At 41.8% G+C, this 15,898-nt stretch overlaps 1 protein-coding gene across 1 annotated transcript in view; it reads right to left on the reverse strand.

Moving 5' to 3' along the window:
* Positions 1–6,525: 6,525 nt before the first annotated feature.
* The window catches only part of LOC126474372 (UDP-glycosyltransferase UGT5-like), a 70,274-nt gene continuing 60,901 nt past the window's right edge, over positions 6,526–15,898 (reverse strand). Inside the window, exon 7 of the mRNA XM_050101838.1 lies at positions 6,526–6,802. Within this exon, the coding sequence (XP_049957795.1) occupies positions 6,526–6,802 (277 nt within the window). The remainder of the gene's footprint in view (positions 6,803–15,898) is intronic.

Genomic DNA, 15,898 nt, shown 5'->3' on the forward strand with positions numbered 1-15,898 from the left:
ACAGTGGTTAAATAAGGGTGCCAGTTGCGACTAGTGCAGTGTACAGTGAAGATGAGTATGTCCAGTAAGTTACCAATAGATCACACTTTTCAACATCACTGCAGCTGTTTGGCCTACTGATTTATAATTTGAAAATTATATTTTGTTGTTATTGTGTTCAGTGAAAGCTTAACCTCTCCTAATTACTGGCATTCATTGTTTTGTTGTTCTCATTTATTGCTCCAACGCACAGTAACTAGGGCTGGTGTATTTTGTTGCTGATTTTCGCTCTCTTGTTGTTTTCTTGTTTAGAGGTAGCTGGGTGTTAGTTTTTGCTTGGGTATATTTTAGGCTTTTGTATCCTGGGATAAGACTCATTATTGTCTGTACCCTTGTTCTTCTTTCACTATTTCTTATTACTTTTGGTACAATATTTCATCTTCCCTTTATTGTAAAGTTAGTGAAATTCAAAGGTGCTATTCTGTTAGATATTATGTTTTGCATTTTGGGAAATTGACGCTGCATACCTTAATTTTGTCATCTTATGTGGGGCCCCGGAGTCAGTCCATAAATATTTAAATATTGTTAAGGATTACCGCCCCCCTCCTTCACCCCCCCCCCCCCCCACACACACACACTCGCATACAAACTTTTCACTCCCACCATCCCTTGTCCCAGGCTTGACCACTTGTGTTAGTGATCTCTGCTGTAGCAATGGCGAGTGCGATGGTTTTAGGTTTGTTGTTACCAGAAGATGGTCGCACATTGCACTGGTAACCATACGCAGCTGGACAGGGCACACTATATCAGTGTATGAGATCAATACCAGATGGTGGGCACCTGAAGCATGCGTATGACAGTAAATCTTCAGCCATCAATGTATCGACTTTTCATTTGCCCCGGTGTCACGTAATCTGATCAGGGAAAACTGCTGAGGGCATAGGCGACTGTAATGGGCACAGAGGGACTTGCCACAGAGAACAGTGAACTGAAACAGCAGGTAAGTGTATTGCTGTGCAACAAATCAAAATCAGAGGTGCACAATTACAATAACTGGTATGCAGCTGTAATGCCAAAGCCCACTTCAACTTTGTGGTACATGGCCTACACAGGTACCGCTGTTCATGAAATAAGATGCGGGTAAGAATGTCATGTGCACATAACCACTGTCGCTGGATCCTCAATTCATGTCAGACACTTAGAGTGTTGAGACATTGTATATGTTGTTACACACAGAATGCAGAATATGGGTGACTTAATAAGATATGATATCAAAAAAATGGACTGCCTATGGGGAGTTCCTCGCTGGGACAGTAGCTGTGTCGCGCGGGTATCTGCGCCGTCTCAGGTGCCTTGCCGCGGTTAGCGCGGCTCTCCCCCTCGAGCCTGGGTGTGTGTGTGTTGGCCTTAGCTTAAGTTAGTTGAAATTAGATTAAGTAGTGTGCAAGCCTAGGGACCGCAGACCTCAGCAGTTTGGTCCCATTGGAACTTACCACCACCACAGTAGCGGCTATGCACTGCCAGAAAAAAAAGTAGTACACCCTTTCAGATTTTCCAATTCACTCAAGATGTATTCTTGCAACAGTGCATATCTATACATGAAATGAGCACATTTACAGGTCAATAACACAAGCTTTCTGGAGTACCAGGTATCGACATAAACTGAAACACCCATTTTAGTATGTGTTGTAGTCTCCATGGGCCACAATGCAGCTGCAGATTTTGGCATCCAGTCGATCTTACAGATGGCGAATACTCTCATGGGACAAGTCATGCCAGGCCTGCTTGACCTGTTCATGTAATTCTGTAAGGGTAGTTGGTTAATGAGACACACGAGTCACTTCTCGTTCCGTCATATACCACCTGTGTTTGACTGGGGTAAAGTCTGCAGATTTTGCTGACCAGGGCAGTTGCTGCACGTCTGTCAGAGCCCATTGAGTTTCACTGGTAGTGCATCGGTGAGCATTATCCTGTTGAAACAACACACTATCCAGCTGAAAGGCAAAAGAATGAGTTTAACGAAATTCTGCATGTACTGAGCGCTGGGTAGTGTCCCCTCCAGAAACACGAAAGGTGAAAGGGAGTTGTAAGCTTATCACACGCCAGAGCATAAGGCCTGGGGTGGGGCTAGTGTGAATTGGTCAAGTGGACTCTGTGAGACAGCGCTCATCATGTCTACATTGTATGGCCTGCGTGCAGGCACAATTTACTTTCATCGTTGAAGTTCATTTCACGTCACGCAATTTTTCAAGGGATTTTCTGACCGCACTACTCGAATCTTGTACCTCGATGCTCTGGAGTGAGTGGAAGATGGGCTAGAGGTGTGTGTGCCCGTAGTCCCACAGCTAACAACTGGGTTACAACAGTTCGTGTTGACGCGTCTGGACTCACAAGCTTCTTATCTGTGTTGTAGTACCTGCACGATCTGGCGCAGCTGCCCATACAATACAACGGTCCTGCAGGGCGTCTGTACTACATGGACCACTCGGAAGGCCACAGTTTCACCCCTTAACTTGCTCAGTTGGCTGTAGGATGCATGAGCGCTTCTCCATGTCATGCCTACCTGTTTGTTTCACACGTCTGCACCACGCTGAGCCTTCTGGCTGGCCTTTGCCATTCTCTATTAAAGGCTAGACACAGATGGTGCTCAGATAACTGTACCACTATGCTATTTGTTGGCAAACTACAATGAAACCATTATTAGTACATCTGCTATCCCCCAGGTGGCAACTGGTGTCATCAGATCAAAATCGGCCTCGTCTTTCCAGATGCATTAATTTTGTCCTCCGGCAGTGTATTTGTCACCTATATTGATGTAATTTCTTTGAAGAAAAGTAGAAAATAGAACGAAAACTATTTAGTATAAAAGGTACATTGATAACACAATAATACTGTACAAAGGGACTACAGTTGACATCGATAATATTCGATAAACCTCCTAAGATTAAATTAACAGACGAAAATGAAGTAGGCAGATTAATTAATTTCCTAAACTTGAAAATTATAAGTAATAAATGTAGACATCAGTTCAGAATATTTAGAAAATCCTCTACTGTAGTTACAGTCACTAACTCAAATTCGCATCATCTGTATAAATACATAAAGGCATTCTTTATATCTGTCGTCCACACAATTTTATTGTTATCTTTAAAAAACCGTATAAATTGAAAAAGAAATTCTAATTTTGAAATAAATTGCGAGAGCCATTGACCGCAATATTGAAGTTTGATCAGTATGACATATATGGGCAATATTTCAAACAAGATAGCTAGTTATTTCGAAATACAGATATTATTAGCAAGAACTCTTTACAGATGAAACTGAAACACGCTGTAAGTGTCCAGCGGAAGGTGTTTTAATGAGTCTGGTGTTTACAATATCAAATGTAAAGACTGTGAAAAATAATACTGCATTTTCTGCAATACGTTCAAAACCCGTATCACAGGAGTAACAAGCGGTAAATCCATATTTGGTTAGCGCCACTCAAATAAGGAGCACTAGGTAGCAATATAGATGCCAGTTTAAAAAAATTGCATAATGTTCCAAACAAGTTATTATTGAATACATTACAAGAAATAGAACTTTATAGACACCACAAGAGACTGTCTCAAGATTCGTTAAATGAGCAGAAAGACTTCAAGAAAGGTATTTCTACTACTTATTTCCTAAATTGTTGTAGCTTTGACTAACCGATCCTCTGTTTTTTCTCTTATTTTACGGTTTTAGTATCTTCTGTAATGTACTCGTAAGTAGTTTGGCATACTTAGAGAGCAACATGGTTTTCCAACTTTCATGCGTTACGAATACGGAGCCAAATTGTTTTGTCAAGTCATCTTTTGGATTATTTTTTGACTTTTACTCTCCATTACCGGTCTTGAATCGCCTACCAATTCATCACCAGATGGTACAAATATATATTACATACAATTTTTAAAATGTAGTAATTTGCATTACAGTAAATATGTACCATCTAATGATGAATTTCTAGGCGATTCGAAACCGGTAATGGAAAAGAAAAATTGAAGAACAGAACAAAAGCCAACTGGTTGCAGCAATTTCAGGAAACCTCAACTTGGTTTTAGTCAAACTCTAAATAACATGTGTGTAAATAAGAGTGGTTTTATAACGAATTACTGTTTCTTTTAACATTTGTAGGATTAGATAGCAGTGACACTTGAAACTGTTACCCAACCACTGTATTCATATGGCATGATTCGTTGAAATTATTATTATATTAGTCGCCGTGCTTAGGAGATACAGAAGACGCCGCCTCTCTATGAAGGCAAGTACAAAGGCTGTGATCACACATTACAGTTTCACGACACCTCCGAATGCCGAGCGTCGGGCGCCGCACAACGCTACTCCGGCCTACCAGCAAGAAGTGGTGCTCCTATGACGATAACTTCGGCTCATTTGCGTCTCCCTGCGACCATTTGTGCACTGCTCAGCGCTCCACAGAAAGGACAAACCGTGCCAGTCAGCATGACAACCTGAACACAACTTAACTGTTCCGTTAACAACCAACAGGCAGCAGTATTTCACTCGTGCGTTTTGTTATGTTTGATTGTAACAAGTCTTAAAATGTTTTCCGCAGTTTCAATAAGTGCGATGTCTATGTATGCGACTGGTCAGGTCGAGCCTAGACAGATAATAGTACCGGATGTTGGACGAGTCACATTGTTTCACTGGCCCAGCGGGAGGAGAAGCTACACGTTGGACGGCAGCACAAGCTGCCTTGCGGCTCCATAACGTCCCTTGGCATCTTGCGCGGTATAATCTTCGTTGAGCAGAAATTATTTTCTGTATTAGTCTCTATGGCAGCCTGTGATCTCGGTGAAGTACGTGACAGGTGGCAGTTTTCAATGTCCTGACTATTGCTATTGGCCTTCTAAAACTTTTTGAATTGATTAGTACACTGTAAACAAATTGTACGTTTCTTCTTGTGTAATACGGGGGTTTCCTGTTTATGCAAAAACTGTGTGTGGATTAGGAGGGTTTCTATACGGATCACTTCAGGATCAGTGGGTGAACCTTCCCTTTTATAACTCCTAGCATTTGTTAGTTAGTCAGCTGTCCCTCCAGCGTCTCAGTCCCTCAGCTGGCTCCATTGGCTTCGCACTTCATCTGAATATCACATCACTTTATAGGAACTAATGTTGCTACTATGATAAATTCAACATGTGTAAGGTATGTCATGTATGGGCCATTATAAATGCTATATATTTTAGAGCCTTGGTCTGAGAAACGTCTTATAGACCGAAATCATTAAATAAAATTATAAAGAAATTAACTGCGATTTGAACTGTAATTTATTGAAATATTAAATACGATCTCTGTTTTCTGTAACCATTACAATATGAGAAGAAAAGTGATAAATCCTGCTTGTTAACAGCATGCCATTCAGACAGGTCGTCGGTATATTATCGTCTGTTCGATGTTTACATGGATAAGTAACCTCTGATACTGTGTCATTGTCTTTCTCTGAAAAACTTTACAGAAAACAACTGTCTAATAATAAGCTTCCTTTTATTTATCTACAGCCTATCACATGTGACCTTTACCATCAGCAATACACTGCACCACCTCATCGCTCCTGCATTATGTTACAATATTTGGAGAATCAGTCCACAAAGATGAGAGTGACTATGTGCCCCTACGAATCACCTGACTTTTGGGACGTCATCGAGCGTGATTTGCACGCCTTTAGACAATCCCTGTAAATTTTGGACAGAGGTTGAAAGGTCTTCAATCACAACAGAGCTACAATGATTTCGGTGTCACATGAATTCGTGCCATGACTTGTCACAGCTATCATCAAGGTGAGTGGAGATGCGATACGTTGCTCGTTGGGTGTCTCCAGTTCCGTTATTCACTAGTGTGAAAAGCAGCATACAAACAAGGTCAGTACTCACGAAATTAGAGAAAAAGCACGAAGCCACGTCCTCATAAAGTATGAGGGTTTTCACAGAGCTCCAGTAAGCGCAGCCACGTACTGCTATGGTGAGTTCTCTGAACAGTACCACAGCGACACAACTGGCGTCACATATTACAGGCAACAAAGCAAGGAACATAAAATAAATTTAACTTCAGTTTCACGCACAGAGACGATTTAGATTGCTCCAGTGATAATAAGGGCAGTAATGTGGGCTATCTGGAGAGCTGCAGAACTAACGAGGTGTGATTACTTCAGTGACAACATATTTCTACATGGTAGACAAGACATTGATTTATATTATGCTAACCAAATATATACTCAGAAGGTCCACATGCTGGGCAACACGCATGTTTTGGTTGTTCACATCTACAGCTGTATGCAGCCTCAGCGATATATATGGCAGCACACAATGATTTGATTTTGTAGAAAACTGGTTTTGTAATTAACACGTTCCTTATGAAACCTTATAAGTTCCTGATAAAGTATTGTCATGGTTCTTCGATTTCAATAGTAGCTTCTTACACGAAATACATATTGCATTTGGTTGTGTGCAGACTGGTTCACAGATACTGGTAACTGCCGAGATAAAGGCACATGAGACCCGAAGAGTCTCACTGTTTCTTTAGTTTGTTGCGACAAGTGAGCCACGTAAACAGCAACCGAGTCAGCCTGTAGAGGACAAACGCCACCACAGCCGCCACAGCCAGTATGAAGCCTATGACGTCGAGCAGCAGCAGCTGCCACCAGTGCAGGTCGAGGGCTGCGCTGCGCAGGTGAGGCGCCCCCTGGTGGCGGATCACGTACTCCACCCACCACACCGCCCTCTCCAGGGACGTGCTCTGGTGCTCCCGGTAGATGGCGGAGAAGCGCTTCATGTTCTCCTGGTAGCTGCAGCAGGGAAAAGGAATTTAATTTGTTCAAATTATCATAGCAGTGGTTCTGCCAAGCAGAACCTTTGAGCTGTATAAAATATTTTATTTGCTACAACAAGAGAATTTTTGTGAACATTATATGTGCTTTCTTGTAAATGTTGTCTGCCTACATCACTAACAAACTGATGACAAACACATGATCTGAACTCAATGATAACTGAAATTTCGTTTATAGAACGGTTCACAGGGAGAGTGGAAACGGATAAGAACAGACAATTTTGGAGTTTTTGAGAGGAATCTGTGTGTAGCCACAGTTACACGTCGGCAAGTAGATTTCTTAGAACTATTACTTTCGGGATATCAAGCAGAAATGTACTAGTGCTAAATTCACTTTGAGAATAATTAACGTTGCCTCAGACACTGAGGCACAAAAGTTCATTTATTTGACAGTTTTGGGTAAATCTGTGCAGCCACAAAAAATATTCTCAGAACGGAAAAAGCGCAATCAGAACGATCTGCAGCGACAGTTCGCGGTCTTCATTCATGCCATTGTTCAAGCATTTTACAGTTCAACTCTGCCATTTATGCACGTATAAACCCTTGTGGCATTTGTTATAAATAATTATGTACTCCATCAGAAGGAACTGCCATAGTAATTCGTTGAGCACTAAATAATAATAACGATTGGCATTTGGATAACTCTTCTTTAACCATTGCACAGAATGCAGTATATTACTCTGCAAGTTCCACTCACAGCATACTTCCAGGAGACCTCTAGAAACCCAGGCTTTCAAATCAAAGTCGAAAGACTTCCTTTTTCAGCACTCTATTTATGCCGTACAGGTATTCCTCGCAGAAACCCGGCAGGGTAGCCGAGAGTGCTAACGTGCTGCTTTCTGGACTCAGGTAGGCGCGCCGGCCCTGGTTCGAATCCGCCCGGTGGACTAACGACGAGAGCCGGTGTGTGGGCCAGCCTGGATGTGGTTTTTAAGCTGTTTTTTCCACATCCCGCTAAGCGAATACCGGGTTGGTTCCCACGTTCTGCCTCAATTACACGACTCTCAGACATTCTAAAACGTTCGCACTATTCTGTGGCTTACACTCGACGCAGACAGCTGGGATACACTAATTCCATCCTGGGGTGGGGGTTGGGGTGGGGGGGGGGGAGGGTACGGGGTGGCGACAGGAAGGGCATCGGGCCACCCCTTAAAATTAACATGTCACGCCCGTTTAACCATAACAGCAGACCCCACAACGTCGGGATTAATGCTTGGAAAGAGTGAGTGAGAGAGAGAGAGAGAGAGAGAGATAGAGAGAGAGAGAGGAGGTCCTCGCAGATCGCAGAAGTTTAAAGATTTGCATTGTAATGTATTATGCAATCTGTACGCCATCGTAAATATTTCTTGTTTTCTTGTCTCCATCATCATGTTTTTTTTTTAAATTTCGTATGATTCCTCTGTGTATTATGTAGTGATTTGTTCCATGATTAAATAGTCCCGACACATAACCCCATATAATATCATGAGTTACACAAAATTAAATAATATTAGAATGCTTATTATTATAATCAGCCACAAGAACTGATCTTCCTACTATGCATTTTGGTAATCATACCTCAGTTCATGAGGTGGATCAGTTGGACATAGATGATTTGTTCATATGACTTTTTTGAGTAATGAGCCTAGCAGCAGAAGACCAAATACTTCCTTAGTGCATTGCTCAAATATTTTCAGTGGTTAGACGTTGATAATATACTCTTGCTATAAACTAAAATAAGCATAGATTGTATATTAGGATCTTACAGGGACAAATAGCTCTGCCAAGAATGGTAAACTTTGTCAACATTTTTAACTTTTTTGTATAGTAGTTTATTTACTGATTACTAGCTTCTTCTAACTGACCAATCCCAACGCGACATGCGATACATTTAAACACAATGCATGCTACGATTTACACATATACTTGCTAAATGAAGTTTACCACATGTTGACTCCATCTCTACAGCGACTTACACTTCCAGAGATCCCGGTTCATCTAGTAAATCTCGACAAGACTGTTCAGTTGGCTGCTGCAGTTCTACTACCTTATCAGTAGAAGTAGTCTGCACGTCGTATCTGAGATGAATGTGGCCGGAATGATCCGGAGGCCATGTGATCTAAGACACCATCGTAGGGTCGCTGCTCGACTTAAATATCCTGGACAAGGTTTTCGCATTAGACATTCTATTACGCCAGAAGCAAGATGTCAGATCACATCATGTGTATATCACATTCCCCAACCAAGGACGATGTGTAAAATTTACACACAATTAGTTGAGACTCAATCGAATACTTGACGTTCCAGATACATTTGTCCTGGCTAGGACAATGCTTCATGCGGATGTCAGTGGCAGCTGTCAGCTACACATTTGCAACTGCCTCGAATACGGCTCATTTCTCGACTCATCTTAAGTAGACAGTTTTTCGCTTCTATTACCGTGTCTTTGGAACTGTGTCTGTTTTCATTCTTAGTTATCACACACTCAGTACGCACGTAACTGATTTAGTTTCTCTGTGATTTCCTCTTAAGAAATGTACTCGTGTGTTAAGATTGTTTCTCAAAAAGACCAGAGCCAATTCCCTTCCTCTTCTAATTAAACCAGTGTTTTGGAGATAATAAGATGTCCCATACTAAATGTAAATGTAACTCTATTTTCCAAATCTTCAAAGCATTAAGAGGTGGTTTTGCCCTGCATTACACCTGCCGCCATTACATATATACGATGTAATGGGTAAAATTACAGATATTTTTGTATGTATACACCTCAGTGTGTTGGTTTTTTCTCTGCATTGAACACTCTTCCCCCGAAAATCTACGTAACTTACCACCTCATGTTTTACACATGGTCGTAACTGTAGCACTAATTGGACTGCGCCTCTCAGTAGATGCTAACCGTTTTTTGTCCATTCGTCCACACTTCAACATCTGACCTGCTGCCTTGGGGGAAAATATGCACTCTTTCCATATCTACTAGGAGGTGCTACCCAACCTAAAATCATATGACATGTAATAGTTATAATTATTAGTTTGCAAATGACGTAAATACTGAGTTAATGTTGTCCCGTACGCTGCCCTCAGTCACCAATAGAATCTGAACTCACGTCCATTACACTATATATATATATATATATATATATATATATATATATATATATATATATATATATATATATATATGTATAGGGATTTAATGGATATGAGTGCTGACTTGGTGGTCGGCTTGCGATTCCTCATCCAGATGTTTATCTAGCAAAATCAGATCGGGTAAATTTTGAAAAAGTATGAAAACGAGGAGCTGGTAAGACTGTCACATCGAACAGCGCACTGGAATGTACAGAGGAACGCGTATCGCCCCGCGCTACTCCGCCAGCCGTCGTAGCTGAATAAGTAGACTGCTGGGACAGTGGACCTAGGTCCACCACAGAGATATGGTTCGAATACCAGTGAGCTACCTTTTTTTATTTTTTAGATGTCCATTCCCTAGTTCTCGTCGTTTATAAGCAGGACACTATTTTGTTGCATGACAGTATCTTAGCATATCACAGTGGGTTCCATTAAAGTGCATGTATGTATCTACTTACTGCGCAGTACACGACCACAACTGGTCCTGTCAAGTTCATGTAGAGCAGCTTCCCGATGGAGTACACTAATGATGAACACGTCAATATACACTTTTGGTGCTGGGCATCCGATAACCAAGCTGCTGCTGCTCATGCATTTGTTGCAAGGCACCCTTAAATGTGCCAGCCCAATGAAATGTCTTTCGTCACCTGGTGCAACCCCTTTCGGAAATCCATAATATTCGTCCATAAGAAATGGACAGAGGTCGTCCAAGGTCTAGACGTACGAGTACATGATTCTTGAAACCGCTCAGAAGTCAACTCGGCAAACTAGCCGTGATAGTGTTAGGCGGTTCCAAACTTTTAAAAGACTGGTTGTTGAAGCGTTGCACGATGAAGAACTGCATCCATATCATTAAACGTCACCTCAACACCAATAGCCAGAAGATCGCGTACGACGAGTACAGATTTGTCAATGGCTTTTGCACCAAGTGAAGGATAACGAACATTTTATAAATAATGTGAAATGGACTGACGAATCTATCTTCACTCGTGAAGGTATTTTCAACCTCCAACAACCGTTATTGGTCGGAACACAACCCACATATCTCCCGTGAACGGGGCTTTCAGGTACGCATTGGCATATACCTATGGACTGGAATGACAGGAGGACTGATTTGGGCTCTTACCTACATCTTCATCTACATTTATACTCCGCATGCCACCCAACGGTGTGTGGCGGAGGGTACTTTACGTGCCACTGTCATTACCTCCCTTTCCTGTTCCAGTCGCGTATGGTTCGCGGGAAGAACGACTGTCTGAAAGCCTCCGTGCGCGCTCGAATCTCTCTAATTTTACATTCGTGATCTCCTCGGGAGGTTAAGTAGGGGGAAGCAATATATTCGATACCTCATCCAGAAACGCACCCTCTCGAAACCTGGCGAGCCAGCTACACCGCGATGCAGAGCGCCTCTCTTGCAGAGTCTGCCACTTGAGCTTGCTAAACATCTCCGGGAACGCTATCACGGTTACCAAATAACCCTGTGACGAAACGCGCCGCTCTTCTTTGGATCTTCTCTATCTCCTCCGTCAAACCGATCTGGTACGGATCCCACACTGATGAGCAATACTCAAGTATAGGTCGAACGAGAGTTTTGTAAGCCACCTCCTTTGTTGATGGACTACATTTTCTAAGGACTCTCCCAATGAATCTCAACCTGGTACCCGCCTTACCGACAATTAATTTTATGTGATCACTCCACTTCAAATCGTTCCGCACGCATACTCCCAGATATTTTACAGAAGTAACTGCAACCAGTGTTTGTTCCGCTATCATATAATCATACAATAAAGGATCCTTCTTTCTATGTATTCGCAATAGATTACATTTGTCTATGTTAAGGGTCAGTTGCCACTCCCTGCACCAAGTGCCTATCCGCTGCAGACCTTCCTGCATTTCGTTACAATTTTCTAATGCTGCAACTTCTCTGTATACTACAGCATCATCCGCGAAAAGCCGCATGGAACTTCCGACACTATCTACTAGGTCATTTATATACATTGTGAAAAGCAATGGTCCCATAACACTCCGGTGTGGCACGCCAGAGGTTACTTTAACGTCTGTAGACGTCTCTCCATTGATAACAACATGCTGTGTTCTGTTTGCTAAAAACTCTTCAATCCAGCCACACAGCTGGTCTGATATTCCGTAGGCTCTTACTTTGTTTATCAGGCGACAGTGCGGAACTGTATGGAACGCCTTCCGGAAGTCAAGGAAAACAGCTTCTACCTGGGAGCCTGTATCTAATATTTTCTGGGTCTCATGTACAAACAAAGCGAGTTGGGTCTCACACGATCGCTGTTTCCGGAATCCATGTTGATTCCTACAGAGTAGCTTCTGGGTTTCCAAAAACGACATGATACTCGAGCAAAAAACATGTTCTAAATTTCTACAACAGATCGACGTCAGAGATATAGGTCTATAGTTTTACGCATCTGCTCGACGACCCTTCTTGAAGACTGGGACTACCTGTGCTCTTTTCCAATCATTTGGAACCTTCCGTTCCTCTAGAGACTTGCGGTACCCGGCTGTCAGAATGGGGGCCAAGTTCTTTCGCGTACTCTGTGTAGAAACGAATTGGTATCCCGTCAGGTCCAGTGGACTTTCCTCTGTTGAGTGATTCCAGTTGCTTTTCTATTCCTTGGACACTTATTTCGAAATGGACTGACGAATCTATCTTCACTCGTGAAGGTATTTTCAACCTATTGCCGGACAAGTCGATTGTGCCCTGTAACGTTCGTTTCTTTGCAACATCTTGCCTGACACATTAGAAAACATTCAGCAGGATGGCGTGCTGCCACTCTTTGGAATGAATGTGCCTAATTATGTAGATGAAACGTTTCCGGGAGAATAGCTTGGTCGTAGAAGCTCCATATTCTGGCCTCCATCTTCCCCGGATCTTACTACAGTTGATTTTTATTTTTGACGACACTTTAAGGAACAAGCTTACTTTATTTGTGTCATGGACGAAACAAATTAGTTGTTTACGTCTGCAAAAAGTTCATGTTATGTCCTAAATTTTAAATAAAGATAACAGCAACAGAAAGAAATACACGAGATACCGCATTGTGGAGGAGTAAATTGGATACAGTTTAATGCTTTATCTGAAAAAGTGTGGCACGAGTACCATTCGTACATCGGCGAGGCTGTATATTTTTACGGGCACCACTGTTTTATCTCATGAACGTAATGGGACAACGCAGTGTTCACGCTACCCTTTTAGCCACATTGCACACGGTTAGAGCATTCCAGAGCCACGTTTTTCAAATCGCATTTCTATTAAACCTATTGCTGGGGCTAGGTTCTGCGAGATACATTTTGTCTACAAATGCGACGATGATTCGCATGTCGACCATCAAGTGTGGGTGAATCACGTAAGACGTAACACCCCTCTTATTTCGTGAACGGTTACAATAGATATACTCAAGCAAGTACTTTTCTTTTCTAAAAATGGAATCGTGTACTTCATGTAATTGCATTCGATAGCTCTTTAGAAGACAATTATAGTGATACAGCGTTTGCTAATGTTGACGTTGAAACGTGTGGTAAAAAAATTAGAGAAATGTCCTATAATTCTCGGGCAAATAGCGTCGAGCAGAGCTCGCATGCTACGCTCTCAGAATGTCAACACATTTACCTGTTTACTTGTCTGCACTGTAGGACGCTCATTTCCGCTTCAGCTATCGTTCGGTGCAAACGTGAACACCAGTGAGGAGAAATTGGATATACTGCTTTAATATGGTGAATGTAAAAGAAATGCCGTAAAACCAGTACATTTCCCACTGATGCTTGTCTTACCAGCGTGCCAAATACGTCACGACAACTTTGTTTGTAACAAAACTTAAAAATGTAATTGTGAAGTATGAATGCTGGTCTATGTGAGGATCCAACCGAAACTTTGTGTGGGTATGGTCCTGTAAGTGTGATATGAGTGCGAAGTGTTATTAATATTCTATTATAAATTGGAAGTAACGGCCTAGAAGTTCCAGGAAGCGTGCTGATGAACGCATCCGCGACAAGCAAACGTCCGACTGTCGAGATGTCTTCTTATAGCGACAGGATATTACTCTCAAATATTTCACAAAAAAATACTACAATTTAAAGCTATGAAGCTAGATAATAAATGACGATATCACGTTGTGCATCTGGATCCCACGGTTTCTGTGCAACATTACACGACACTGCGTTAACACTAACTTGTAATTTTAACTTTATGTGCGGTGATTACCAATACACTTTAAACTATGCTACAGGCAAACCAAAGGTGCCACAATGATAAAAATTATGTCAAACACTAGCTGACCTATACAGTGAATACAAACTGACGCAGAAAGCCCATAATGTAGGCACATCAAGAATACTGGCATTTCATAAAAACACTCAATCAAATTAACCGGAAATAAAAGTACTCCGCATTTATAAGTATTATGATATGAATCAGGAATACTCTATCCTTGATTCCTTTGGTAAAATTATTTATGTTTAGATATGTAAGTTATTTCTGTGTTAAACATTAATCAGTGTCAGTGAAACGGAGCTGCAATTGAGAGAGTAGTAATTTAAATGGCGAATGATATATAGCAGAAAATAGTATCTTGCAAACGATCAGTAAAATACGTTCTGATTTGATACACAAGATGTATGTGTATAAAAATATCTACTTACACTCCCCATTTTTAACAATAGTGCATAATGGTAATACGTCGTGATTTGGTTGATGTTTATCATAGCTATGAGAATATTTTGTAAGGACCGAAAAGACCAGACCCTGGGAGACGCTCATTCCAATATGTGTAGTATGAAGAAAACGCTTGGTATTTAAGGTATGATCACTTTAACGTAAGTTCGCAAGACGTTGTAACACGACTAAAGTGGTATGCGTTCCCAAGCACTGAAACAGACAGCACTGATGTTTACGGGGATTTTTCTAGTGTGGCCTTCATGGGAGTACTTCGGTCTGCAGTCAGTGGTGAGTGTGCCGGTAGTAGTTTCTAGCTTTCAGAAGGTGTAAAATTTAGCCTGTGGCTGGCAAGTCAGCCGCGACATCTCACAACTTCATAATTTTAACTTCGCCACTCTGTCGACTGCATTTACTTACAATGATGTGACAAAAGTCATGGGATAACAATATACACACGTGCAGATGGCGATAGTATCGTGTATAAAGGGTATAAACGCCAGTGCATTGGCGGAGCTGTCATTTGTACTCAGGTGATTCATGTAAAAATTGTTCTGTCGTGATTACAGCTTCACAACTGGAATTAACAGGATTTACATGTGGACTGGTAGTTGGAGCTAGATGCATGGGACATTCCATTTCGGAAATCGTTAGGGTATTCGGTATAAGGAGATCCACTGTGTTAAGAGTACAAGTGACAAAATGGCTGATAGCGAAATAGGTGACCACGGGATAGAAAACAACTGGATTCGCTCAATAGATGGAAGGCCACTGGACCAATAGTATACACATAATGTATGAAAGAACTTGTCCCTGCCATAGCAGGTCTTTGGAGGAGCGAAGTGTTCCTGATGATTGGAGAAAAGCCCAGGTCATAAAACTATAGTCGCATATCTCTCACGAGGGTCGATTGTAGATTTTTGGAAAATGTTCTGTGCTCTCGTACTATAACATTTCTGGAGGCCGAAACTCTTCTCTATAGGAATAAACATGTGTTCCGCAAAAAACGATCTTGTGAAATCCAGCTCGCTCTGTTCGCTCACGAGATCCAGAAAGCAGTAGATACAGGCACCCAGGTAGATATCGTGTTCCGGAAGGCATTCGATACAGTCCCGCAATGCTGCCTAGTGAACAAAATACGAAGCTGCAGAATATCAGACCAAATGTGTGGTTCGACTGAAGAGTTCCAAGCAAACGGAACACAGCACGTCATCGTCATTCTCAATGGACAGAAGTCTTCAGATCTAAAAGTAACTTCGAGTCTGCCCCAGGGCA

The sequence above is a fragment of the Schistocerca serialis genome, chromosome 4, assembly GCF_023864345.2.
Source record: "Schistocerca serialis cubense isolate TAMUIC-IGC-003099 chromosome 4, iqSchSeri2.2, whole genome shotgun sequence".
Classification (NCBI taxonomy): Eukaryota; Metazoa; Arthropoda; class Insecta; order Orthoptera; family Acrididae; genus Schistocerca; species Schistocerca serialis.